Here is a 25,742-nt window from a genome sequence, read left to right as displayed (position 1 = left end):
GCTATAACAACTAAATATGATGCATTATAATTCTGTGCATGCTAAGCTCATCACTAAATACTGTATGATGCAATTTAGATGCAAATGCACGCAGTTCTGATAACGTCATCCATAAATTCATCCAATATTACCGATCAAAAACAGCTTTTATGAACTCATAACATTGCAAACAACAATCATATTCAGGCACAACATATATAAAAGATACTGTATACTGAACGAATACAATTTAATGAAAAATAATGAATGTTTTTAAACAAAAACATGACAGGTACGCTTCTGTTGGTCGTGACGTCATCCCGCTGGCGTTGGTCGTCATGCTGTTTACGTTCAGCGTTATGAATAAAGTTTGTTCTTGTGCTCCTGTGAATCATGATAGCGAGTGTGATGTTGTATGTGCTCTATCCGCTCTCGATGTTCATCGGAAGACTCTCAGGTAAGAAGTTCTCTGTTTCGTTCAGTTTGCTGTTTGTTGATGTTGCAGAACGAGGACGAGCACGAGCACGTGCGCCCGAGGCTAAACGAACCACAACAGCGTCCGTGAGACGCGCAACATGTCGAGGTTTGGGTTGAATAATGCATATAAAGTGTGGCGACAGAATAAGCGGTCAGCAGATGCTGACATACAGTTGGGTTCTGCGGGCCTTCATTTATGTGCACGCTGTCAATCAATCAGTCATCCATCCGTCAATGCTGTCAAACCACCCAATCAAATCATTTCTAACATAACCCATCTGGTGCAGTGATGGTATTAGATGGGAATACCATGGTATTTTGATTTAGGAATAGTCCGGGGCTGGCTGTCACACTTTTTAATCAAGTAAATATCTCTAAGGGTTGGTTTATTTTTGAATGTTTCCTATGAATTCCGTTCTATTTTTGTTTTCATGGACTAATTTTCTTCAGAATTCTTCAGAAACTTTTTTTTTTTTTTTTTGCATTGTTGTGTGACTTTATATCAAATCTATGCTTTAAATGTTTTGTTTTGTTGTCATGAGAAAAAAAAAAAGAAAAAAAATCTAATATTTTAGATAAAATACACATTTTAGTCGTGTCCCCGGGTTTTCACTCAGTCCTCCTGTTACCCTAACACATGTCCCCCTCTGAAAAACTTGGAATATTCCACAAGACACATTTTCAACAGGAAGTTGCATCATCTGGATCTTCTGAAGGCAATGGGAAGACCAAAAGTAAGTCCTCTCATTTTAATTTCTGTATATTTGACTGAGAAGGTCAATCTCAACATACTGTCCTGTTACCTAAATTACTTCTTAGATGTTATTTGTTTATTTTAAAAATATTAACTTTTGGTAAGTCACTAGAATTTGCTCAGTGTCCTCATGCTATTAGCATGTATGCTGTGTGGCCATATGTCATGTATTTGATAACTTTTTCCTTAAAAACTCAATCCTGTTACTTTCAGTCCTGTTACTCATGAAAAATAACAGTGAGTTAAAGTAACAGGAGTGAGTAGAGTCCTCTGTTTTGTTGATTTAATACTGTAAATATTAGTTGATCTAATACTATTCACCTGAATTATGAGTTTTAAGGTTGCAATTACTTAAATTGTAGACATTAGTTTTACGATGTGAATGCCATACTTCCAGGGAGCCAGTCCACCACGAAGTGACAAACATTTTGTATCTCTTATATTTTGTAGAAGATGGAGAAAGCCCATACTCTGCAGGTGCCAGAAACACCCAGCTATGGCATATTGCAGTGGAAGGAGCGAAACACACCCGCAACCCTCTCTTTTCCCCCCTTTTTGTCTTAACTTCCCTCTTTCTCTGTTTCTCTCTCTTCTCCTCTCTCTCCTTCTTTCTTTTTCCACCTCCTTCGCTGTGAAATAACACAGAAATCGTATACACACACAGTCATGTACACGCTCTCTCATGCACACACATATGGACACTCATTCCTGTTACAATTTTTTTTTTTCTAAAAAAATAAAGTTAAACCACTGTTTTTTTTTTTTTTAATCAGTTTTGTTTGGTCCATCATTTATTCAATTGTTTAATAAATTAAGTAATAAAAAGATTATACATTTGAGGCTTCGGACTTCTTTAAAATGAAAAAATGGCTTTGTGTTTTTTACTAAAATACACCTTGCCTTAATATATATATATATTTTTTTTTGTCACAAATATCAATTATTTGAACATATAACCAACAATTTCTTTAAAATAAACACTTTCTTTTGGGGAAAACAATGGATTTAATTGAGATGCTTTTAAACATGCTTTTTAAATGGCACATGAGTTTCAGTAACAGGACTGAGAAAACATGCATCCATCTTCTGCTTAGAATCCTTGTAAAAAAAATAATAAAGTTGCCTGAGATTGACCAATACACATTTTGAATAGTTAAATATGTGTAGGCCTAGTATTAGATTCATTGTAGAAAAAAGATAAAAAAAGTAACGTTTAATTTTGAAGAGTTACAACAAGTAAATGTCACCCATTCGGTGGAATGGCTCTCTAAGGGCCCTAAGAAAGTCACCATGAAATAAAAATGGACAATTGTTTTTTTTATGGAACATTGCAGTATTTATTATAATAATTATTTATTTTATTTTATTTATATGCCTCGTAATCTTTTAATCAGAGTGATGAGAAGAGTGAAGTCTATTATCTGATGACGAGGGCGGGGCTATAACCTGTCACTCGCATGAGATCCATTAATAGCAAACCACAACCATCCAATCAATTCCCTATGGACAAAATAAAGCCCCGCCCACATTTGTTCTTTTTCCAGAAGCGTTTCACTCGATATACGGCACAATAGAGGAGAAAAGACTAGCATTACTTCCATTTCATGCTAACTTTAACCATCAGGCTCACATATCCGCCATGTTTGTAGTTTTTTTTAACTCTTAAAGGACAAATCCAGTGAAAAATGAACCTAGGGGTAATTAACACATGGTTACTGAGTCGATCGTTCCCTGGGATGCGTTTTCATGAAAATCGAATGTAAAGAGTTTTATCTTTAAAAACAGATTAGCTCATAACACTAGTATATGGGGCACAGAGTAAGTAAAAGTAAATCGCTAGTTAATACCACTAACAAGGCTCAAAATAGCCTCACACTAACACGGTAGCATAATGAAGGTCCCTACATGCAAACCGAAGCATTGAGAACTTTGTTAGTGTACAGACAGTTTAATAAGAAGATACTTTATAAAGACAGTACATTACGCGTTTACAGACATATACTAGTGTTATGAGCTAATCTGTTTTTAAAGATAAAACTCTTTACATTCGATTTTCATGAAAACGCATCGCAGGGAACGATCGACTCGGTAACCATGTGTTAATTACCCCTAGGTTCATTTTTCACTGGATTTGTCCTTTAAGTCGTGTTTGTAGTTCTGAACCGGATCCTCCTGCATTAGTGCCGGATTTTTTCTGTGGGGTTGGTTCCAGAAGTATTTTTTTTTTTAAACAAATAAGGATTTAAACAAAATCTTTTCACAACAGGAAGAATCACAACATCATAAACTTTGAATTGAAGCAAAAAAAAAAAAAAGTATATGAACATTAGACAAAAAGACAGAGATAGAAGACTGTGAACTTTAGTGAGGGAAAGAACTACAATCCCATGAAGCATTGTGAATGACAAACTAATTAAAATCAATAGAGAAAATTTAAAACCATTCATTTAAATTTGTTGATTACATCTGTAGAAAGAAACAATATATTTTGACTTGATCACATCATCTGCGGTGCTTCATGGGAGTGGGCGGACCTAAAGAACTCTTTTGGCACGATTTGATCACTGTGACACTCTAATTGGTGGAATTTTCTGCACAGCATCATGGGTAATGTAGTTTTTCACCACAAATTTTCTGATTTTGAATACCATTTAGGATGGATATGATGTGAATTGGGATGCAGCAACAGTTCCTAAATTAATCAAATTGGTTGAATGAATGATTCAATGACTCACTCATAAAGACTTTGTCGCCACCTACTGGTGTAACACTGTAACATGCAGAAAGAGTCACAGTAAAATCCTCACCTCCAACACACAGACTGACAGTCTGTCTGGATGGAACATACAAAGACAAGCCGAGTATAACACAAAAAGTCATAGTGGAGTTTTGGAAGAATTCATAACCTGATTTATGTACAATTTAATTTTTTATTTAAAATCTGATCGTTACATCATGACAAGTTCCCCATGTGACAGCTAGCCCCAGTCTGCCCTTGGCTCTGAAATATTACCATATTCATACACTATCCTTTTCCAAAAAACAGAACCTGATGTAAATTTAAGAAATAAATGACACTGTCTCTTCAAAGTGAGTGACCTAGTCATGGAAATGACACTGTGTGAAACACATTTCCAAATTAATCTGTGTGTCACTTTTATATTTTCTCTCGACAGAATTGTGGCGCAAGGCACCGTTTGTGTATGTTAATGGGAAAGAGGTCTGGGATGGTGGTGGCGCTGTTTCTGGACCACAGCAGACGGGCCTGTCACTGCAGTGGCACAGCGCTGGAGACACCGACACCGGTCCCGATCCGGACCACACGGAGACAGAGAGTCCTCAGGGAACGCTGGAGGTAACAGATGGACCGGGTCCCTGCGGTCCTTAAAGTCTTCAATTCAGTTTTATCAAATTTAAGGCCATAAAATGCCTTAAAGTCCCCCTGTAGTCAATTGTTGTATCCCTTAAAACTGATCTTTGATCACCAAAATAACTTATTTAAATGTTTTTTTTCCTTTTTCAATGCCTTAAAATATCTTGAATGTAACTCGACACCCTTGCCTCATTTAATATGCGTGGTTCTATGACTATGCAAATGAGCCCCGCCTCCACTCACTCACTCAGCTCAGAGATCCACTGGTTGACGATCACACGTTGATCTGATTGGTTACAAGGTAGTTTGTGACGTCAGAAACACCAGCGATTTCAAAGCGTGTTTTTGAGACTGTCTTTGGTTCACTGTAGTTTTAAGGAGAAAATACTCAGCAATGGTGTCGACTTATGAATTTACACATGGTTTGTCTTAAAGCATATTAAAAACACCACATAGACACTTAAGCCCTATTCGCACGGGATTAGTATTACCCCTGGACCTCTGTAATTAAGAAATTACCCCCTGACGTCTGTGTTTTTGGTGGCTCATTCACACAGGCAAATAAATGTTCGTAATTCCCTCGAGTTTACGGACTTTACAGCGTGCGCCCACCCATTCACACTTCACTAGCTGAACGTGCTGAAACGAAGATCGCGCTGCAGTATTGCAATTCAAAAAAATAACTTATTTAAAACCAATTTATTAGAGAAATATATTATATATATATTATAGAATATCATATTATTGTATAAATATATATCTTCTTTTTCTTTTATTCTTTGTCCATATTTACAACAAGCCTGCCTGAAGAAGGTATTATAAATACCGAAACGTCGCGATAGGCTTGTTTTTCTATTCATTTTATTTGGTTTATTTCATTTTATATCATTTTTACTCTTTCACACTTTGATTTCTTGAGATACTTACAGGATGGACGTCTTTAGAGGCCATGTGAGACAAAGAAATGCTCCACGATACAGAAGTTACACTACCACAAAAAGCGTCCAAACTTTCCAAATGAGCTTCCATGTTGCGCCAAAATACTTAGGCTGTTTCTCAATTCCAAGAACGCAGAGAACGGACTTGTGTTCTCGTGGAGACCGGTCTTGCCAAGCTTCCTTGGAAGAACGAACTCGGAACCGGCCGCAATGACTTCTGGGACACCAGGCGAGTACTAGCTCAAGTCTGCATTCGATGCATCCTCGGTATCAAGAACACATCCGGGTTCTTTCATGCGTCCTCTGTACTTGCGTTCTTGAGAATTGGGTCTGAACTTCGACGGTTATGATGACGTAAAACGAGAACACAAGGACGCAAGATCGCTGAGGAACGCATATTGAGAAACACCCATTAATTTGACGTTTCCATGACAACGGTCCGAGTTGAGCTTCCGGATCACGTCCGTAGTACTGATAGTAGTTGTTTTTTCTTTTGCAGCACTTCATAGTTTTTATTGGAGAAAAACGGACTGTTAAACGGCCCATAATGGTTATTACGTTCTTTAGAAAACGATAGGCTCACAGAAAAACAGCCCAAATCACAGACATGGGGATTCGCACGGGACTGGTATTATCAGAGGACCCCTGTGTTGGCCGAAATACGGTAGGTAATTTTCGGGGGAATTTTTACAGACATTTTTACAGACATGGCAGATTCGCACGGGATAAAAATCACAGACGACCTCTGCGATTATTACAAATTACCGGAGGTCCCTAGGTAATACTAATCCCGTGCGAATAGGGCTATAAACAACATTAAAAACTTGACTTTCACCACAGGGGGACTTTAAATATCTTAAATGGTTCAAGAAAAGTCTTATTTATCATTTCAAGAGGTCTTAAATTTGGAAACAGAAATCATAGTATGGCTTAATATGATTGATTATTAAACTTCAAAAGGTGATGATGTAATAATAAGCGCTGCATGTGTCAGAGTAAAATGCTGTGCTGTTGCTCGTTCTACAAGCTCGTGGTTTCAGAGCAGTTCACAATCAGTGAAAACTGCACGTTTATGCCAAACGATCACTTATTGATCTACTGTTGATGAATTATGACATTGTTTACCTTATAGTGTTTATATATTGCATGCAAAATTGTGGCCTTTTGGAGAAATTAGCTGTTCTAATTTGCACAGTGTATACAGGGTTTACCAGGGTAAGCGCTATATTTCTGCTGTTCCATCAGCAGCACCTGCTGTAAATCATCACCAATTTGAAGTAAAAAAATCAATCACATTATTAAGCCATATCGCGATTCCTTTCTGTATCCAAGTTTAAGACCTCTTGAAATGCAGTTTTCTAAACCGATGGATCAAAAAGAAGCAAATGTGCATGCTGAGGCATATATAATATATCATGCATAATCATGCATTTTAAATATATAATATATATTTAACAAACAGAATATGAATATAATCACTTTTTACTCTAAAAAGAAGCAAATGTGCATTCTGAAAATCTAAACATGTATATGCATATATAATATATCCTGCATAATAATGCATTTTAAATATATAATATATCCTACATAATCATGTATTTTAAATATAATCAACAGAATATAAAAATAATAATTTATAATTTTGACTCATCCCATAAAAAATGGTTTAAAGGATGAAATGTGAGGTTCACTTGTTGTTTTTGTCAAAATCTGTATATTGTAGTTTTCACAGTCATAATTATGCTCTTCCCCCCCGCCCATGTGGCAATCATTTTATGCAGCTCTTAAAATCTGATTTTTAAAACCCTGCAGATCGCCTGCATGGAAACTTCTGTGAACGATGGAAACACAGACGATGAGAAAGTGGCTTTGGTGCTGGAGGAAGAAACGAATGATCGTGACCCTGTGATGAATGAGTCTGCGTTTGCCAGAACTGACTTTCAGAGTCACTCTGATATGGACGAACACAGCTGCGCTCAGACTGATGCACATGCGGGATGTGATGATGACCGTATAGTGGATTCCTCCCTGTCTGACATCTACCTGGGCTTTGACTCTGACTCTGGAAGCGAGGCTCTTCTCCACACCGGCAGCCCAGTGTTTGACCTGGCAGCTCTGCTTGCAGACTCTCAGGTTCAGACAGAAGCGGAGCCCTTCGGCTGGCACTTCCCCACCGGTCTCGGACTGTCTCAGATGTGTTATTGCCCTTACGTGCAGTTTCCTGACGTCAGCTACTATCCTGCCTTTCAAGACAATGACAGTATTGAAGGTGGGATTCAAAAATATACACTCTTCCAGACAGAAGTTTAGACGCACTGACTGAATGATTTTAAAGATGTCTGCTTCGATTACTGAAATATGTAAAAACTAGGGCAGTGCAAGGATTAATCACATCCAAAAAAAAAGTTTGTTTACATAATATATGTGTGTGTACTGTGTATAATTATTTTGTATATTTAAATACACACACATGCATGTATATATTTAAGAAATATTTGCATGTATATACTGTATATATATATATATATATATATATATATATATAATTTATATTATATCAAAATATATATATATTATAAATAACATATTTTTTTCTTAAATATATACATGCATATGTGTGTATTTAAATATACAAAATAATTATACACAGTACACACACATATATAACACAAATAAAACACAAACTTTTATTTTGGATGCGATTTAATCATTGAACAGTCCAAAAAACAAACAAAGACAAAACCATTGTTTTTTCATGTGCTGGTCAGGTTTGAGATTTTGCTTCCATAACTTGTCTTCTTTCAGACTAGTGGAAAGAAAACATCCAAAACACACAATTAAGTGTTTTTTTTCTTCTTCACTTTATCTATTTGCATCGGTAGATTTCAATTACAAGTCAGAAATCTCCACTTAAGCAGCTTTACACACACCACACTTTACAGTTTTATTCATACAGTATCTATATTTTGAAGGTTTGATCATATAACATTCCCCTGGTTTAAAGAAAAAAACATGGGAAAATTTTATGTTTCTGTCCGTTGAAAGTATTTTCTGCTTTATAAGAAATCCAAAATTAACTCTAATATACTAACAAAATAAAACAAGAATTGTGAACTTGGCTTTATCCAATGTTCAGATTTCTGTTCTGGAAATGTATACATATTGGTGCGTATTTAATTAGATAATACATAATTTGCATATTTAAACATTTCAGAAAAGCAATACAAAACAATTTCAGAAAAGCAATAAAAAATTGTCTTAATGTACATGGTTAATCAAATGGGTAAAAGTATGGTGACATTTTTACATTTAAATTCTATCTCAAATAAATGCTGTTCTTTTGAACTTTCTATTCATCAAACATTCCTGAAAAATAAAATGTATCATTTTTCACAAAAATATGAAGCAGCACAAAATTGATAATATGAAATATGGAAATAATAATAAAGAGCCGAGTAGATGTGTCCAAACATCTGACTGGTAAAGTTACACATAGATATCATCTGCTAAATGATTGTGTAGACGACTCAATCTTCCTTTTAAATGACTGTACATTGTAATCACACACAGTGTCCTTTGTCCTCTTTCCAAGTGGCGTGGCGAGTGTGGGAGGACTTTGGTGAATCCCGGACCGGCGCCTTTGTGGACGCGGCTGATGCGTTTGACTTCAGCATCATGTCGTACAATATCCTGGCTCAGGATCTGCTGGAGGCGAATCCCGGTCTGTACACACACTGCCCGGAGGAAGTGTTAGCGTGGGACGCCCGGCTCCGGACCATCCTGAAGGAGCTGCAGATCTGGCAACCTGACGTAAGACCACAGGCAACCCCAAACACAGAAACATGACGGACCATTGATTCTAATAGAGTGCATTAGCGCCGTCCACTTCTTCAGCACCGCTGGTTCCTGGAGTATTTTTTCCATTCATTTTTCCCATGGGGATATTAAAAAGTCCTTGTTAAAGCATTATGAGCCATGAACAGAACCAACCAGCTATGGGGAGAATCACATCAGCACAACCTTTGATTCTATTTACACTATGTAAAAATAGCAGTATTTTCTTTACAATAAGTATAAATAGTAGTTAGATGCTATTTATACTTAAAAATAGTGGCAGATACTATTTGCTACACTGTGGTGTTGTACATTAAACCGCATAAAATAATAACATACAGAGTAAATTGTTGTATTTATTAAAATTATTAAATGGATTCCTCCCTACAGCTACCCCTAACCCTAAACACTTTATTATTAAACACAGGTTAGACACTTTATTTCCACTTTTTTAATATTTTCTTCATTTTTACTGAAAATAAATGCCTCTCTGATCTGATCTGTGATGGGAAAAGGGAGTAGGGAGAGTTCGGCAAAAGGTGGATTCAAACTCGGGTCTATTTGTGTCAAAGCTTTCTGCTACACGCCTGACTCCTACAGACACTATTGCTACTGCTGACAATACAGTGTATTCCCTAATTTTGTCTGGCCCAATCAGATGTCAGTGGGCGGAGTTAGTGTAACTATCCGTTTTGTTGGCAGAGGCTAGTTACACTTAGTGTAAATAGACACCCCGAAAAATAAAATGTAAAATTTAACAAAAATACAAGACTGTGAACTTGATGGCTTGATGACAAATGAAATAAAAAACGAATATGAAACTATTACTGAGAGCGTAGGGAAACGGACTTGATTATATCATGGGAGTGGGCGGAGCTAAAGAGCTCTTGAACAATTTTGCTTGCCGCGACTCTGATTGGTGGAATTTTCTGCACAGCATCATGGGTAATGTAGGTAAAATAACGTCTCAGGTTATGACTGTAACGCTAGTTCCCTGAGAAGGGAACGAGAGGCTGCGTCACTTTGCCGTACTCCCTGCATTCCTGAGATCGACTTGCTTCGGCTAAATCGAAGCTAACGCCGGTCAGACCGGATGTGCTTTTATTTACTGTTGCACTAATATGAATGTTTCCTCTTCTGTACAGATTATTTGTCTTCAAGAAGTTCAAGAAGATCACTTTCATAAGCAGATGTATCCTGTCCTGACTGAAATGGGTGAGGTGCTGAACATAAACCGCTGCCAGAATTATTCTGGGAACATGAAATGAACCTGCCGCTGATAACATAACAGAGAGGATAATCTTCCCCTATTGAGGAACAAGCCTGCAAAAAAAAAAAAAAAAAAAAAAAAAAAAAAAAAAGCCTAATGAAATAAATGACCCAATGTGTAGATAAATTCAAGTCAAATGTGTTTGTATTGTGCTTTTCAAAGCAGCTTTGTTAGTTACATTTTACAACGATGCAAACAATCTCGCAGATAAAATTTGTTAAAGCTTTAAAGTCCCCCTGTAGTCAATAATTTTATCCCTTAAAACTCATCTTTGATCACCAAAATGTGATATTTAAATGTTTTTTCCTTTTTCAATGCCTTAAAATATCTTGAATGTAACTCATCACCCTTGCCTCATTTAGAATATGCAGTTCTATGAATATGCAAATGAGCCCCGCCTCCACTCACTCAGCTCAGAGATCCACTGGTTGACGATCACACGTGTTTTTGAGACTCTTTGGTTCACTGCAGTTTTAAGGAGGAAATACTCAGCAATGGTGTCGACTTATGAATTTACACATGGTTTGTCTTAAAGCATATTAAAAACACCACATAGACACATAAACAACATTAAAAGCTGGATTTTCACCACAGGGGACTTTAAGCGAGTGCACTGAGTAAGTAGTTGTACCGTATCATTCGTTATTAAGTATCCTTTATTACAACCCTGATAATAAATGTCACTCCATGGCTTCCAAATGCATATGAAAGGTGTCCGGCAGTCTTAATTTTGTGTTTGAAGAGCCTCTTTGTCATTTACAACTTGTGCAAATTTTCCAATTGCAACAATTAAATCCCTTAATGCACATTTTTCACATGAACACCTGAGTTTTGAGAACTTCAGTCAGACAGGTGCTGAGTTTTCTCTTAATCACCCATTCAATCATGTTATTTTTTTTCATCAAGGTTACACCTGCAGCTTCAAACGACGCACAGGAACCAAAACGGACGGCTGTGCGGTGTGTTATCACAGGGAGCGCTTTACCCTGCTCTCCGTCAAGCTGCTGGAGTTTCGGCGACCGGACTGCGAGCTGCTGGATCGGGACAACGTGGGCATCGTGCTCCTCCTCCAGCCACTGTCAGCGCAGGCCAAAGCGTTCAGCCCCGTGTGTGTGGCCAACACACACCTGCTGTTCAACCCCAGGAGAGGAGACGTGAAGCTCGCGCAGCTGGCCATCGTGTTAGCGGAGATCGACATCATGATCAAGAAATGCTGGAGTGAAGGACGGCGCTGTGAGGTTGTCTTATGTGGGGACTTTAACGCTTTACCCAACAGCCCTCTGTGGAGGTTCATCAGCAGCGGACAGCTCTACTACCACGGGCTACCAACCTGGATGGTGAGTGACCCGTTTACTCGTGGGACAGCAGAGGTTTCACTACAGGACCCAGATTTAAGTAAGGGATGATGTACATCCAGCCGGTTGTTATCTCAGAATAAACCCGGCAGGGTGATCAGTAGAGGTCGACCGATAGTGGATTTTACCGATACCGATATATTTAGGTTTGACCGTACGTGCCGACAACCGATTATTCAACCGATATTGTTTAAAATGGATTTCTGGGATTAAAAACCAACATAACACGTCTCTCGAGCTGTCGCAATCTTTTTCTGCTCTATCACTGCAGTGCCTCAGTTCAAGCAAACGGCAGCGCGAGCGCACATGACCTGATCCTCTTAAGCTTTACAGATGACAGTGGATTCTACGTGGGCAAAGACATAAATCTTGTGTCCATCGGAAAACTCAAAAATATTCCTATTGTGTATATTCCTATTAATATTTCCTGTTGTGTGCTTCTTGTATGCGTGTATGATTCTGATCACTGCTGCTGTTTGTAGAAAACACTGAATGTATTGTTTGCCTTTGCAGGTTTCAGGACAGATGGATTTGTCATATAAAGTCCATCAGGCGAGGCTTTTCGCCCCCTTGTGGCCCAGCAGCCTCGGCATCAGTGACCGCTGTCAGTACAAGTCTGAATCCCAGACCGCAGCGTCAGGTCAGTGCCAGTCACATCGTTTCAGGACAATCTTTCTGTGGTTGCTTGAAATTGAAAATACTGTCTATTATTGTTACCTTTACACCTAACCCTTGTGCATCAATTAAAAACCGTTACACATAGGTCCATAGTGGACAAAAATGTCAAAAAAAGAGTCATAAAAATGTGAAGCCTGGGAGCACAGACTTAAGTTTGGTCTCATTTAACACACCCACACAATTATCGCTGCATAATTTATCCAATTGCCTCTATAATATGCAGAAGCAGAAAACGGGAATAAAGCGAGTATTTGCTTTATAGCCCAAACCTGAGGAAATAGCACCATCTTGTAAACATTTTTTTTTTATTTACATTTTGAAGCCTTGCCAACAGAATGAAAGCCTATTAACAAAGATTGCATCATTTTATAGTTAAATGTCCCTGGGATTAAAAATTGCAGTTTTAATGGGTTTCAATGGGGACTGTTTTGTCCTGTTTTGTTCTGAGTAGAACTATTTTGTGTTTCTAGTGCAAAATAGATTTATTAAAGGAAATGGGGATGAAATTGTAAAATTCCAATACAAATACACACCTGTGCCAAAATGTATGCAGTTTGCAGTTGACATTAAACAAAACTGAAAAAGACGAAAATGTCCATAAGGGCTAAATTAGTGTTCCGGGTCAAAAATGGCCGACCTTTTAAATTGCGTGTAAATCTCTAATCATGCTATATTATTACCAAATACTGGATTCAATCTTTTGTCAACTTGTTTTCTTTCAGTTGTCACTGGTTTTGTATGTCTTTTTGGAAGTGATTGATCTGAGCTCATGCATTTTTGAGGTCAATTAGCTTGTGTAAAAGTTTTTCCTTCATACATGAGGGGCATGAGCTCAGATCAATGAGGCCTACGATCAGTCAGTAAAAAAAAAACATACAAAACCTGTGCTAATTGAATGCAAACAAGTTGATAAAAAAGATTGTATCCAATATTTGGTGATTACAAAGCGTAAAGAGAGATTTATTAGCAATTTTTTGTTGGCCGTTTGTTTTTGACCCAGCAAGCGTAAAAATGTGGTGGAAAAATACCCTAAAAGTTCAAAACTTTTTAAAAAATTGTTTTTGGGTAGTTGTTATACTCTGTGTGAACAAAGCCGGTAAGTTTTCGTCCAATGCAAAAACATTAACCAGCATTTTCAGAAAAAAGAAATTCTTCTCCGAGTCAAAATTACTGGAGCAATATTAAAGGATTGGTTCACAAATTAAAATTTCCTGATAATTTACTCTCCCCCACGTCATCCAAGATGTTCATGTCTTTCTTTCTTCGGTTGAAAAGAAATGAAGGTTTTTGAGGAAAACATTCCAGGATGTTTCTCCATATAGTGTCTTCAATGGGGTCCAACGGGTTGAAGGTTGTTTATATATATATAAACAATTTATATACTTTTAAACACAAATGTTGGTCTTGCACTAGCTGTGATGCGCCACGCATTACGTAATCACATTGAAAGGTCAAGTGTGTTCAGGTTTATAAATGTAGGGAAGGGTGAAAAACTCCATGTTATTTTCTCCTCCAACTTCAAAATCGTCTGACATCGTTGTTTTACCTTGTTTTTGTATTTTTTTTGTTTTTTTGTAAATGACGTTTGTCTTAGTCTTTGCACGTTCGCTGTGTAAACACTAGGTCTGTTCTTCCGCCTACGTTACGCGTGAATTATCAGGAAATTTTCATTCTGAAGTGAACTAATCTTTAAGATATGTAATCAAACATAGCATTGTTTTTTGTTCAGTGTATAATGTATATAATCGTTAAGGAACCAAAATCATCAGTAGGTTTTGATTCCCAACATGCATGTGTTTAATTCTGTGCATAAAGGTATTTTTCCAGTGTATAATCTCCAGTACAGCCATGACTCGATGCTTCAGCTGCGTTACTGTCCGGCGGCGTGTGTGCGGCCCGCGGATCTGGAGCTCATACCAGGAGTCACCGACAAAACACCAGGTGATCGATTCACACTGGCTGCACTCGAGTCAACGCTAAGCCTAGTTCTGACATTAATCCGCACTGAGATACAATTAATGCACTATTCAATTGATTTAAGAACAAATAGTGCAACAAATGTACAGAGTTTATTACAAACTTATTATCTAGTAGTTACTAAGTCTCTAGAGTGGATTTTAATGAGCGTAACTGTGGACTGTGGACGACTTCTGCATGTGTCTGAAGTGTTTGCAATGATGGTATTTCTTGTTTTTATTTCCAGACCCAGAAGACATGGAAATGTTCAGTAGGAGGTGAGTCAGCTGGTGTTCAGGTTTAACAAGTCTTTGCCAAGCCATAATCCTGAGGAGAAAAGCATTAATCAGAGAATCGGCTTCTTCCATGAGACACTTGAGACACTTATTTAAATTGCCTTTTTTTCCTATCGCATATTTTAGTGATCATCGTAAATTAGGTATCATGCACAAAAGGCACTTATGGAGATTTTCCATTTACAGATATTTCCCTGCCCTTCTTTTCTCTGTAAAGTAAGGGTTCACACAAACCTACTTAGCAGTCAGATGTCTGTATGAACAAAGGCACAGATGCCTCAACAGGTCATATCTGCTGCTAAACCTATTTTAATATGCACCATTTTGCGCTGTGCCGTTTATATTTGCACCAGAACAGTGGATTGCGGCTTTGAAATCGAGTGCATTTGGACTTATTTTTCCAAGTTGTCTTTAGTAAAACACTATAACGTCTCAAATCACGCTTTTTTTTCACCTGTCGATGTGTATGAAGGAACTGACCGATCCCCACTTTTGCCTCCGACATGGAGAACAGACAAGATCACAGCACAACTGGCAAAATGTTGGTGACATTTATTGTCATGTAAACATAATGGGCGATATATTGCGTCACCAAAAATTATTGAGGTCATGTACATATATTGTGCGATAAGTCGATATATTGATTATTGCGAGAGCCTATATACATTTAATCTATAGTTTTATTTTGTACCATAATTTCAGTTCAATGCTGTGCATTTCTAGCGCTTCACATCTGGAAGCTCATTGGTCAGCTGGTCCTTATGGTCCATGGAGAAAACGAAGAGAAACTCAGCGCCTCATTTATAACCGTTGCATCGCACAAAACAGGCCCTGAAAGAGCCGTATGCCACTTCCCACACTTAAGTTGTGATTTATGAAAGCAAACTTGACGGGAGAATGTGCGGACCTGTAAGAAAAATCTGACCCATGCGTACGAACATTCTGGAGACGTTTGGCGACACCGATGGTGAGCTGAGGGACTGACGGCATAAATACAGTCCTAATCATAAATACAGTGCATGTTCACAATAACAGTTTAAATTAATAAAATAATGATTTAAACTATGTTTTACATCAGATATACACATTTAGATTAAATATGCCATTCTCATTAATGGAGTTAAGCACTTAAACTACATGAAATCATTACTGAGAAGTTACAAAATTCTATTAAATATAAATATTTGTAGTGGATGCGCTGCTTTTGAACACTTTTCCTGTGGCATGCTGTGTTTTAATGTTTTAATACAGCGAGGATTAAACATGGTATCACGTGGATGAATATGCATATGCAAATGATATGCAGATGAGGATATGCATAGTAAAACGAGGCGTTGTAAGCGCCATATATGGTTATTTTGGGGAGGAGACGCATGAGTGCACAATCTTCCGCTGACTGGGATTTATAAAGGGAATTTTGCGCAGGTTCTGGCGTACGCACGGTTTTATAAGTCTGAATATTCTTTGCCGTAAGCCATTTTAGGCTTTCGTGCGCACATACACTTTTAGTAAGGATCCTACGCACAGTTTTGTACAGTTATTATAACCCAAGTTCAGAAGCATCTCCCGTTCCTCACATGAATCTGATTGTGTTTGCAGGTTCGGGCTCACCTTACATCACACGCTGAGCCTGGCGTCAGCTTACAGCGAGGAGCGTCCCGACACTCAGACCCCTGCGGTCTCCACACTGAACTCAGACGGGGCGGCCATGGTCGACTACATCTTCTACTCCACCCGGAGGAGCGGATCTGCTGGAGAGGAAGGTAATGACCTGAGCTCCATCAACTATCATCCAGCATGAAGATGAGCTCAGTTTAAGGCTTCGTCTAGATCAGTGGTTTTCAAACTTTTTCAAGAGCGACCCTTTATTTTATTTTTTTTATTGACGCGACCCATAGGCCTATATAGGCCTATTCTTAAGCCAAGCATACAGAATACAATGGGCTAAACGCGCATTAGACTTTATTGTCATTTAAAAGTGCTCTGTTGTGCACAGCTGGCACAAAAATTCAGCTCAGCACTTTTCTTAACAACCGCTTTTGATGACGCACGTGCAGTGGCTTATCCGTGACGCGATCGCAACGCAAAGTTGATTCTGCACTCTTTTGATCTAGCTAAAGCTACAGGGATGCTAATTAACCGGTTAACCATTGACCATTGTAAGAATTTTAACCAATTAATAGCCTACTATCGTTTGCTGTATGCTTAAAAAATACACTAAAAATATTCCACAACAAATCCTTTAAATTCAATGATATTCAGAACAGAACAAGAATGAAAAAAAAAAAATCTATAAACAAGCCAAAACGAAATAATTTAAAGCGAAAGTGAAAGTAAGCGGCGTTGGGCTCACGTAACTCTCTCATTCGAATACATTTTTTTCCATATTCGCGATTTATTTGGATGTTAAACTATTATTTATTATAGGCTTCTAAGAAAAAAATTAAAATGATTATCCCCCCAAATTTTAAATATTTATTAGGCTTCAAAAAATATAACAACTTTTAATTTAAGTGAACTTAAAACAAACCTTACATAAACCCATTATAAATGTCATATTTACCTGTGCCTTTCCTGTCTTACAGGTATGAAATGTACATAAATTGAATAAGGTTATCAAAACATTCCGCACTGCATAAATTATAAACTAAATATAGATAAATCCTTATTAAAGCTACAAGCATTCTTTAGTCAAGAGCAGTGAGTGATTTTCTGTGTTTTCTTTGTCCTTTGGTTAACTTTACTGACAGAGAGAATAAGCTGCTGCCACTTTAGGACCAGCGACGATCTCACGCATCCCATTCTCTCACTACTCTTTACTTTCATTTAAGATTTTATTTAACTCATTTAAGACTTTTCTTGTGAGGATACTCGACAAAACGGACATTTTGGCATACATGTATGTTGTTCATTCTAGCGCGAAAAAGAACTTGATACTGGCGTGTCTGTGCGATTCTGGCGCGTGTTTATCGGTGGGTCGTGCGTATGTGTGTGTGTCAGGAGGACATTCACTGACAGCGCGTTCTCTTTTGTCTTGTCGCGCATGAATGGTTTAAAAGCATTTGCATGAATAAGAGCGGGATCATATAACGACAGCTAAAGTCACCTGTTGTTGTTTCTGGCGTTTCATCTCCTGTGCCGCAACCGCGATACCACGGAGGAGCAGGACCTATGTCGATGCGCGCGTCCAGGTCCAGGAACATCGCGTGCACACTATATAAATAAATAACAAAAGGGATTTTGAAAAGTGGGGGGGGGGACATGTCCCCCTGTCCCCATATGAAATTACGCCCGTGGGCTTCTTTGTACTTCACTCACGTTCCAATATCGATCCTTCTTCAAAGAAAATCACCCTCTTCACATGCGCAAAAATGTGCTTGGAAACATCAGTGGAGCGGTGCTTACGTGGCACGAATTGTAGGCTACTGACTATTTAAACAGAGCAGTGTAATTTTTATGTTAGGTTGACTATTTTATTTTGATAATGAACCGGCTGCGATGTCAAGATTGCAATGCTGGAATATGTTGTGTGTGTGTGAGGCGTCGGCGCGATGGAATCATAAAAATATACTCCGTTATTTTGTTCAGGACATCATTCGAAACTGCAAAGTATTTATTTATATTTGTGTACACTCGCAATAAAACACAACATTGTACTTTTGTAAAATAAAGAAAACAAACAAACTGCCGTCTCGGTCTGCCGCGCCTCACAGATATGAAACAAACTCAGCAGCATGCTGTCAGTTTTTTCTTTCGTTTTATTAATCTATTAATTGTTTAAATAGCCATATTTCGCGTTTCTTTTATATAGACCTATAGACAATGATTTAATGAAAACAAATTTTGTTTTTTAATTTAATTATATTTTCCTTAAATCATCCTGGCGACCCATTTTATAAGTGAAAACCGCTGGTCTAGATTAATCCAGATATATTTGAAAACGCCGTTTTCGTTTCAAAGCGCTCTCCGTCCACACTGGCGTTTTCAGTGGTTTTCCAAAAGCTTCTCATCCACACTGAAAAGTAGAAAAACACTAAATTCACCTTTACTGCGCATGAGTACATCCTCACAAAAGCTCACTGAGATGGAAAGTAAATAATAAAGTTATCGCGCAATTATTCTGACAGGATCATTTTATTTAGCAAAATATCTCCTCATTCACTGAAGCGTCTCTCTCAGTCACCATTATCTGTTTGGTGTAAAACGCTAAAACTGCTCTCATGTTTAGCAAATGTGAGTGAATTTTCTGTCATTTGCAGGACTGTGATATGAAGAGTTTGCAAAGTAACATATTTTAGCAACTGTGTGAAAGTGAAAAGCTCATAACAGGCACAATACTGGTATAAACATGAATATCTATTGGTACAATATGTGTCACATGACTAAACTTACGTCATCGTTTTCAAATAGTTTTCACAGTCCACACTACAACACGAAACAGCGTTTTCAAATTTGTCCACTTTGGAGAGCGTTTTCAAAAAGCTTCGTTTTCATTAAAGTTCCCCTATTATGCAAAATTCACTTTTGCATGCTGTTTGGACATAAAGGTGTGTTGGCAGTGTGTGTACACAACCAGCCAATAGTGATAAAAATCCACTCACTCCTTTTTTTATTAATCCCCATAAATCATCAGCAGTGTCTCCCAACGACCTGTTTTCAGAATGCTGTTTTATTGACGTCACTAAAGCCACAGGCCCCGCCCACGAGTGTTGACAGACACTGCCGTTCTAACATAGCCCCGCCCTGATCGAGTTCACAGCCATAGATGAGAATGTCTCCCAAGCGTTGTAGGTGTTGTGTGGCTGGATGTATTAATCCACATAGCTCTCTCTATTTACTCCCGAAATCTGAGGCAGCCGCTGAAGACGAGGTGGAATTATTTTGTTTTTAAAGAAAATGCTCCCTCAACTCTACCGAAATTCGTTTATGTACTTGCGCACTTCTTATAACTTACTGTGTTTACTCAGCTCTTACGGTGATTTTCTGAAGTAAAACTGACGCTTCATCTTTTGTTTGATGTACAATAAACTTTATTAAACTCATCAGTATATGTTTGATCATCATTCAGACAGCAGACTTGTAGGCTATTAATAATGGATACATACAAACAGATGACAAATACGTTATAACCGTAATTAAACTACTAAACTATACCTGTTTCATCTCTATACAGCACTCTGACTCTGTAGGCATTATTGTCCGACTCGAAATGAACACCGTTACTGAGAGTTTCTGATATTATCATCATTCCGTGAGATGAAATTGTCCTGAGAGACTGAGCGCAAGCTCATGAAGCTCCGCCCCCTGTGCCGTGCAGCAGCTGCTTATTTGCATTTAAAGGGCACACACTAAAACAGCACGTTTTTCTGAGCCCCAAAAAATGACAATTTAAACATGCTGTAAAAAATTATCTGTTGGGTATTTTGAGCTAAAACTTCACATACACACTCTGGGGACATCAGAGACTTATTTTACATCTTGTGAAAAGGGGCATAATACGGGACCTTTAATAAAAATGCGTCTCAGTGTGAACAGAAGCACAAAACGGAGAGAGAAAGATGCATTTACAAACGAAAGTGTATTAGTGTGGACAAGGCCTAAAGCCATCAAATATTTGTAACCGCACTGACTTTGATCCGTCCCGAATCAAACATTGTAATTTTATCTGTTGAATTAGCATTTAATTGTCTTTTTAATTTTCAACAATTTGTGTTAGTGCTACTGTATCATATTTATAAGGTCTTTAAGTCCTCAACATGATCAGATAAACCTGTCGCACACGATCTCCTCCTGAAACTGAAGCAGCTTCGATTTACTTGATTATCATACATCATTTATAGAAAAATCATGCGTATCAAATATGATCATCAGGCTTTTGAGGAAGGTTTATTTGTTCATCTCTCAATCATCATTATATTGCATTGCATTATATGATTTAAAACTACAGAGCTTTGATCATAAAACTAAGCATTTAAATATCATCTAAATAAGACATTATTGGCAGATATTGATATTTAAATGCGTTTTATGTAAGTATCTGCTGTTATAAAGATCTCATTGATCACAAGCATCAGAATTTCATCTTTTTGTTCATAATAATATCAGCATCTGCCACAAATTGCATATTTTTGCTCACTTTGGGCCTGTGAAAACTGAGCTGTTTTTCCTCCATATTCTCACTTTATCAGACTATACGAGCCATAAACGCCTGATGTATCAAATATGATACTCAACAAAAAACACATGCAAACTTCTTTTTTTTAATATTTTGTCTAAAAGTTCAATAAACTGTATATATTTTTTGACTGTTATTTGATGGTATTATTGTTTGAAGCTTCAGGCTCTGTTTGTTGACTGTCAGACGACTGATGATGTCACACGACTGATGATGTCACACGACTGATGACGTGATGACTGATGACGTGACGACTGATGACGTCACACGACTGATGACTGATGACGTGACGACTGATGACGTGATGACGTCACACGACATGACTGATGATGTGACGACTGATGACGTGACGACTGATGACTGATGATGTCACACGACTGATGATGTGACGACTGATGACGCTGATGACGTCACATGACTGATGACTGTCACATGACTGATGATGTCAGCATGTGTGTGTGTGTGTGTGTGTGTGTGTTTCCGCACAGAGAGCGCTGGTGGTCTGCAGATGTTGGGTCGTCTGTCTCTGCTGTCGGAGGATGATCTCTGGTCTCTGAAGGGTCTTCCCAACCAAACTTTCCCCTCCGATCACCTCAGTCTGCTGGTCAAGCTCCAGCTCCGCTCACTGCCCGACTCTAATAGTCGTCTAGTGTAAGGATCGTTTGTCTTTAATTGCCTTATAATTGGATTGTGAATGGAAAAAAAAATATATATTTTTGGTCAGATGAATATTTTGTTCGTGTGAATAATGTGTGAATATTCTCCAGCATGGCATTTGAAGATGCACCATTTACGCCTCCAATAGTTTAATCAAAATGCACTTGCATTTATGATACACTTTTTGTATTTCTTTTGTTTTGGTTTTGAATTTATACTTTGAACAGACCTGAATAAATAACTGCATGTGCTGCTGTTGTTTTTGCTTTTAGTTTAAGTGCTGTGCCGGTTTGAAGACGCACACATTAGCAGGGTTCGTAAAACAGCATTATCACCTTTGTGATGCATTTGTTCTAGTTTTTCACAGGCATCAAACATTTGCTTCTCAACAGGTAAGGCTGGTCAAGACACAAACTATCATTGGTTTTTAGGCAGGGGACAGAAATGTTTGGAAAACCTGTCTGGAAATTATAATTTTTCAATTCCATTAGGTGCAGAAATTAAACACGTTTGTTTCATTTTTTCATTTTTTTTCATTTACAAAGATAAAAATGAGCAAGTACATCATAAAACCATTTTCGAAATGGTATAAATCACTATGGTAAGCTTATTTTTATTTTAAAGCTGTCTGGACTTTCATCATTAGTCTGTGTGTTTACATCATATTCATAATAAATGAAAGGTCAGGCTACTATTTGGCTATATGCAGAAGCTTGAAGCCCAACAGCTGAACATCGAACTGAAAAGAGTTTGCAAGTAAAAAGGAAAAGCAGCAGTTATCCGCAATAAAACATGATTCAACATGGTTTGTGTGGCGTCACATTTGTTGTGCTGCTTGTGTGTTGAGTCGGATCTGCTTTACACAAACTCCATCTTCAGTGCAGACGAATCACATCTGAAAACTGAGTGTAAGAGACGACCATTCCTGATCCGCTCCCGACGTGACGAAGATAAATCCTGATCCGCTCCCGACGTGACGAAGATAAATGCTGCGTCTCAGTTCGGCTAATTATACTACACCCTAAAAGTATGTACTCTTTTTGTGAAGAAAAATATACTTTTGTATGGGACGAATTTAGTCTCAAAATGATTAACACATGCATGCACAATTATGCATAAACTTGATAAATGTAAGTCAACTCAATGGATGTTTTACTATCCACTAACCAAATGCCTTTCAACTTGCGTGTGCAAAATTCAGAATTAAATAAATGTGCAGTATTTTGTATAAATAGATTCATTTTTGTTAATACAAATGTTTTCTTTTGTGTTAGTGTTAAATGATTTGCGCATACAACAGAAGATGTGCATTTGTGGATCAGGCGACACACATTCATTGACTTCTTTTCTGAGTCAATCTCATTTAATTAATTTGGATTTTGAGACTTTTCGCGGTTTTTAAGTATTTCACAAACCACACACAAACTACAAATGAATAGGCCTGGTGCTGATTATTGATGTGTGCAAAACTACCCATCTGTTTGACAAATTCACAAATTTGCGTTACTACATTTAAACTAATAGCATACTTTACAACTTGTGTGAGCATAATCCAGTGTTACATGAATTTGCAGCATTTATATAAAAAGCATAAATATAAAGGCTGGATTTTGCATTAATGTTGGTCAGAATTTGTGGATGCAACAAGTAAGATGTGCATTTGTGGATCAGGTGACATGCGTGCATTCATTGACCTGTTTCTGCGTCGGATGGCAGTAGCTGCTAAAACAGACAGCGGCACCGTAATCAAGGTTCCTTTTCGTATTGCGTAGCTACACGCAGTGGGGAAAATCCTTTTCCTCGATAATACTGAAGCCTAAAATGTAAAACGCATTTGCAGCTGCACAGCTAGCACAGTGAGTGTCTGGCTCATGTCAGAGACCGCCAAATTGGGTGTGGCTAAGTCTATATTAGAGCCCGAATTCGCCATTATAGCAAATTTATCTAGCCTGGATGCCAGCCGAACTTAGCTTAAACACAAAATGTTTAGGTCGGGAAGTTCGGTCTGGACTTGATCCGTTGAGGAGCTATTATCGGACCAATCAAATTGTCAGGGCGGGCTTTATACTATGATGGACAGATGATCAACAGTAACGTAATCATCCACGTCACCAAAGAGCGCTTGGGTTGAATTTGTTTACAACAAAGATGACTGCCCCTGGAAAATTGAGATTTCACGAGTTCACACTTACAAATAAGTCAGATAGAATAAATGCATATTTGGCGTGCTTTTCGAGGAAAGGCTCCGGGCTCGGTATTTGGCCCAAACCCAGAGTACTCCCGTATTCCAGGCTGTGGAAGAACAGTCCAAGAGTGAGTGGAGGGATGCTGAAAACTGTCAAGGAATGTTAGGTGAGTTGACACAGTGAATAAATATATGCTTCCTCTCATGCTGATAGGGTAGACATGGTAATTGTTTGATGACAAGTTGATTGGATTGATTATTTGAACGTGCTCCTCCCGAACTTTGTTTATATAACATCATGTGTAGATTCCGCCATCGCATCTGTTATAGAAGATATCGACCGCGATCAAGGCATTTGTCGATCGAAAACATGAATGAAAAATATATGTCACTTACTCCGTTGCTCTGATTGGTTGTAGGTCTATCCAATTGAGTGCAGAGGCATTTTCTTTCCTGGTTCGGTTGAAACACGCCCCATAATCACAGCCCAATGGAGCAGTATCAGACTCACATTCTGACTAGAATCTGAGTATGACAAAGTCAGGCTAAGATTTATCTCCTTCAGCGACACAATTTACGTCTCTGACTCCTCTGCAAGCCTTCGCCGTAGAAACAAGCCTTTTACAGCCTGAGCCTGAGTAAAAAGCCGTTTTACTGCAGACTACGCCTTCAACACCTGAAGTCGTTTTTCTCGTATCGCCGTTCTCCTGTGGCCATCCGGCGATTGACGCGTATCCTTTTCATTGCATTATTGCAACTGTGTGTTCGCAACTGCGTTCACAAAGTCTAAAAGAGCAAGCGAGCGTTGTTACAAATGCCTCGCTCTACATGTGCCACGTGCGGATGCCATCTGCACTAGGCCGACGGGCACACAAAGTGCGTCACATGCCTGGGAACCCCCCCATGCTGAAGCTGCACTCTCTGCCGGAAGCTGATCTTTCTGCGAGAGTATGCCTGTTCTGTGACTGCGCACGCGGCTAGCTCTCTGCTAAGATGGCGACGCCGCTTCTCCTGCTCTTACTTTTACCGGAGGAAAAAGAAGCGCCGCAGCCGACGACAGCCCGAAAGAATGGAGGTGAGCGAACACACGCCGGCCACGTCCCCGCGTGCCTCGTTCTCCCCATCTCAGTCTCACTCGCTGGTCCTGTTCACTCAGGCAGACCTGCAACCGTCCCTTCGAGCGGCGGGTCTCGTCTCCCTCGGCGGATCGGCTTATTTACACCCTGCGCTCGCAGCTAGCTCTCCTTTGGACGGCAAACAGCCTCTTGCGCTCCCCCCGTTTCTTCCCTCGTCGAGCCTCGACGGAAGAAGTGCGCGGGTAAATGTTCGCGCGGCTAGCTCTCTTTACGACACAAGAGAGCTACACCACCCTCCGTTCTGCACGTCACACAGAAGCGCGTTTTCTCTGAAAATGTTCTCTCTCATGCGTTTCCCAGCTTCCTTCCCTCATTGAGCCACGACAGAAGCGCGCGGTCAGATGTTCACGCCTCTATCTCTCTTTATGACACGAGAGCTACCGCTCCCTTCTGTTCTGTTCATCACGCAGTACCTTCTCCGTGATTCAGACTCAACAGTGCGGTTTTCATGCCTGGAATCAAACCACGCTGAAACTGCTCTCTCTCATGATGGCTGTTCTCACTGATAAGAGCTCTTATCTGTCAATACCCCCCTGTGGCTCAGTGGTGGATTCTAAGACTTTCGCGCCAGAGACCCGAGTTCAAATCTCGGCTGAGCTGAATCTTTTCACCAAAGTGAACAAGCTCACATCGGCCCCGCCCCCGCATGACTCACTCTCTTTGGCAGTGTCCGAAGAAG

The 25,742-nt window shown here is 38.8% G+C and overlaps 2 protein-coding genes across 2 annotated transcripts in view; both read left to right on the top strand.

The window, feature by feature from the left end:
• Positions 1-25,742, top strand: part of LOC311072354 (uncharacterized protein) — a 193,495-nt gene that overhangs the window by 154,258 nt on the left and 13,495 nt on the right. The window lies entirely within an intron of this gene.
• On the top strand, positions 286-22,547 carry angel1 (angel homolog 1). Its single transcript, XM_084096334.1, has 11 exons — positions 286-436; positions 4,387-4,565; positions 7,334-7,790; positions 9,114-9,331; positions 10,501-10,570; positions 11,532-11,962; positions 12,494-12,620; positions 14,474-14,599; positions 14,862-14,892; positions 16,510-16,673; positions 21,574-22,547. The coding sequence occupies exons 1-11, from the start codon at positions 373-375 to the stop codon at positions 21,738-21,740; spliced, it is 2,034 nt and encodes a 677-aa protein (XP_083952460.1). The 5' UTR covers positions 286-372; the 3' UTR covers positions 21,741-22,547.

This window comes from Abramis brama (assembly GCF_963993115.1).
Source record: "Abramis brama genome assembly, chromosome: 21".
Lineage (NCBI taxonomy): Eukaryota > Metazoa > Chordata > Actinopteri > Cypriniformes > Leuciscidae > Abramis > Abramis brama.
The sequence above is the reverse complement of the archived record's forward strand: the minus strand, read 5'-3'. Positions and strand labels throughout refer to the sequence as shown.

What these genes read in the sequence shown, in the direction of transcription:
- angel1 (XM_084096334.1), top strand. Translation starts at nt 373, where the DNA reads ATGATAGCGAGTGTGATGTTGTATGTGCTCTATCCGCTCTCGATGTTC. An exon ending in AGACAATGACAGTATTGAAG is followed by an intron (nt 7,791 to 9,113) that starts GTGGGATTCAAA and finishes CCTCTTTCCAAG; the next exon opens with TGGCGTGGCGAGTGTGGGAG. An exon ending in ACGGGCTACCAACCTGGATG is followed by an intron (nt 11,963 to 12,493) that starts GTGAGTGACCCG and finishes TTGCCTTTGCAG; the next exon opens with GTTTCAGGACAGATGGATTT.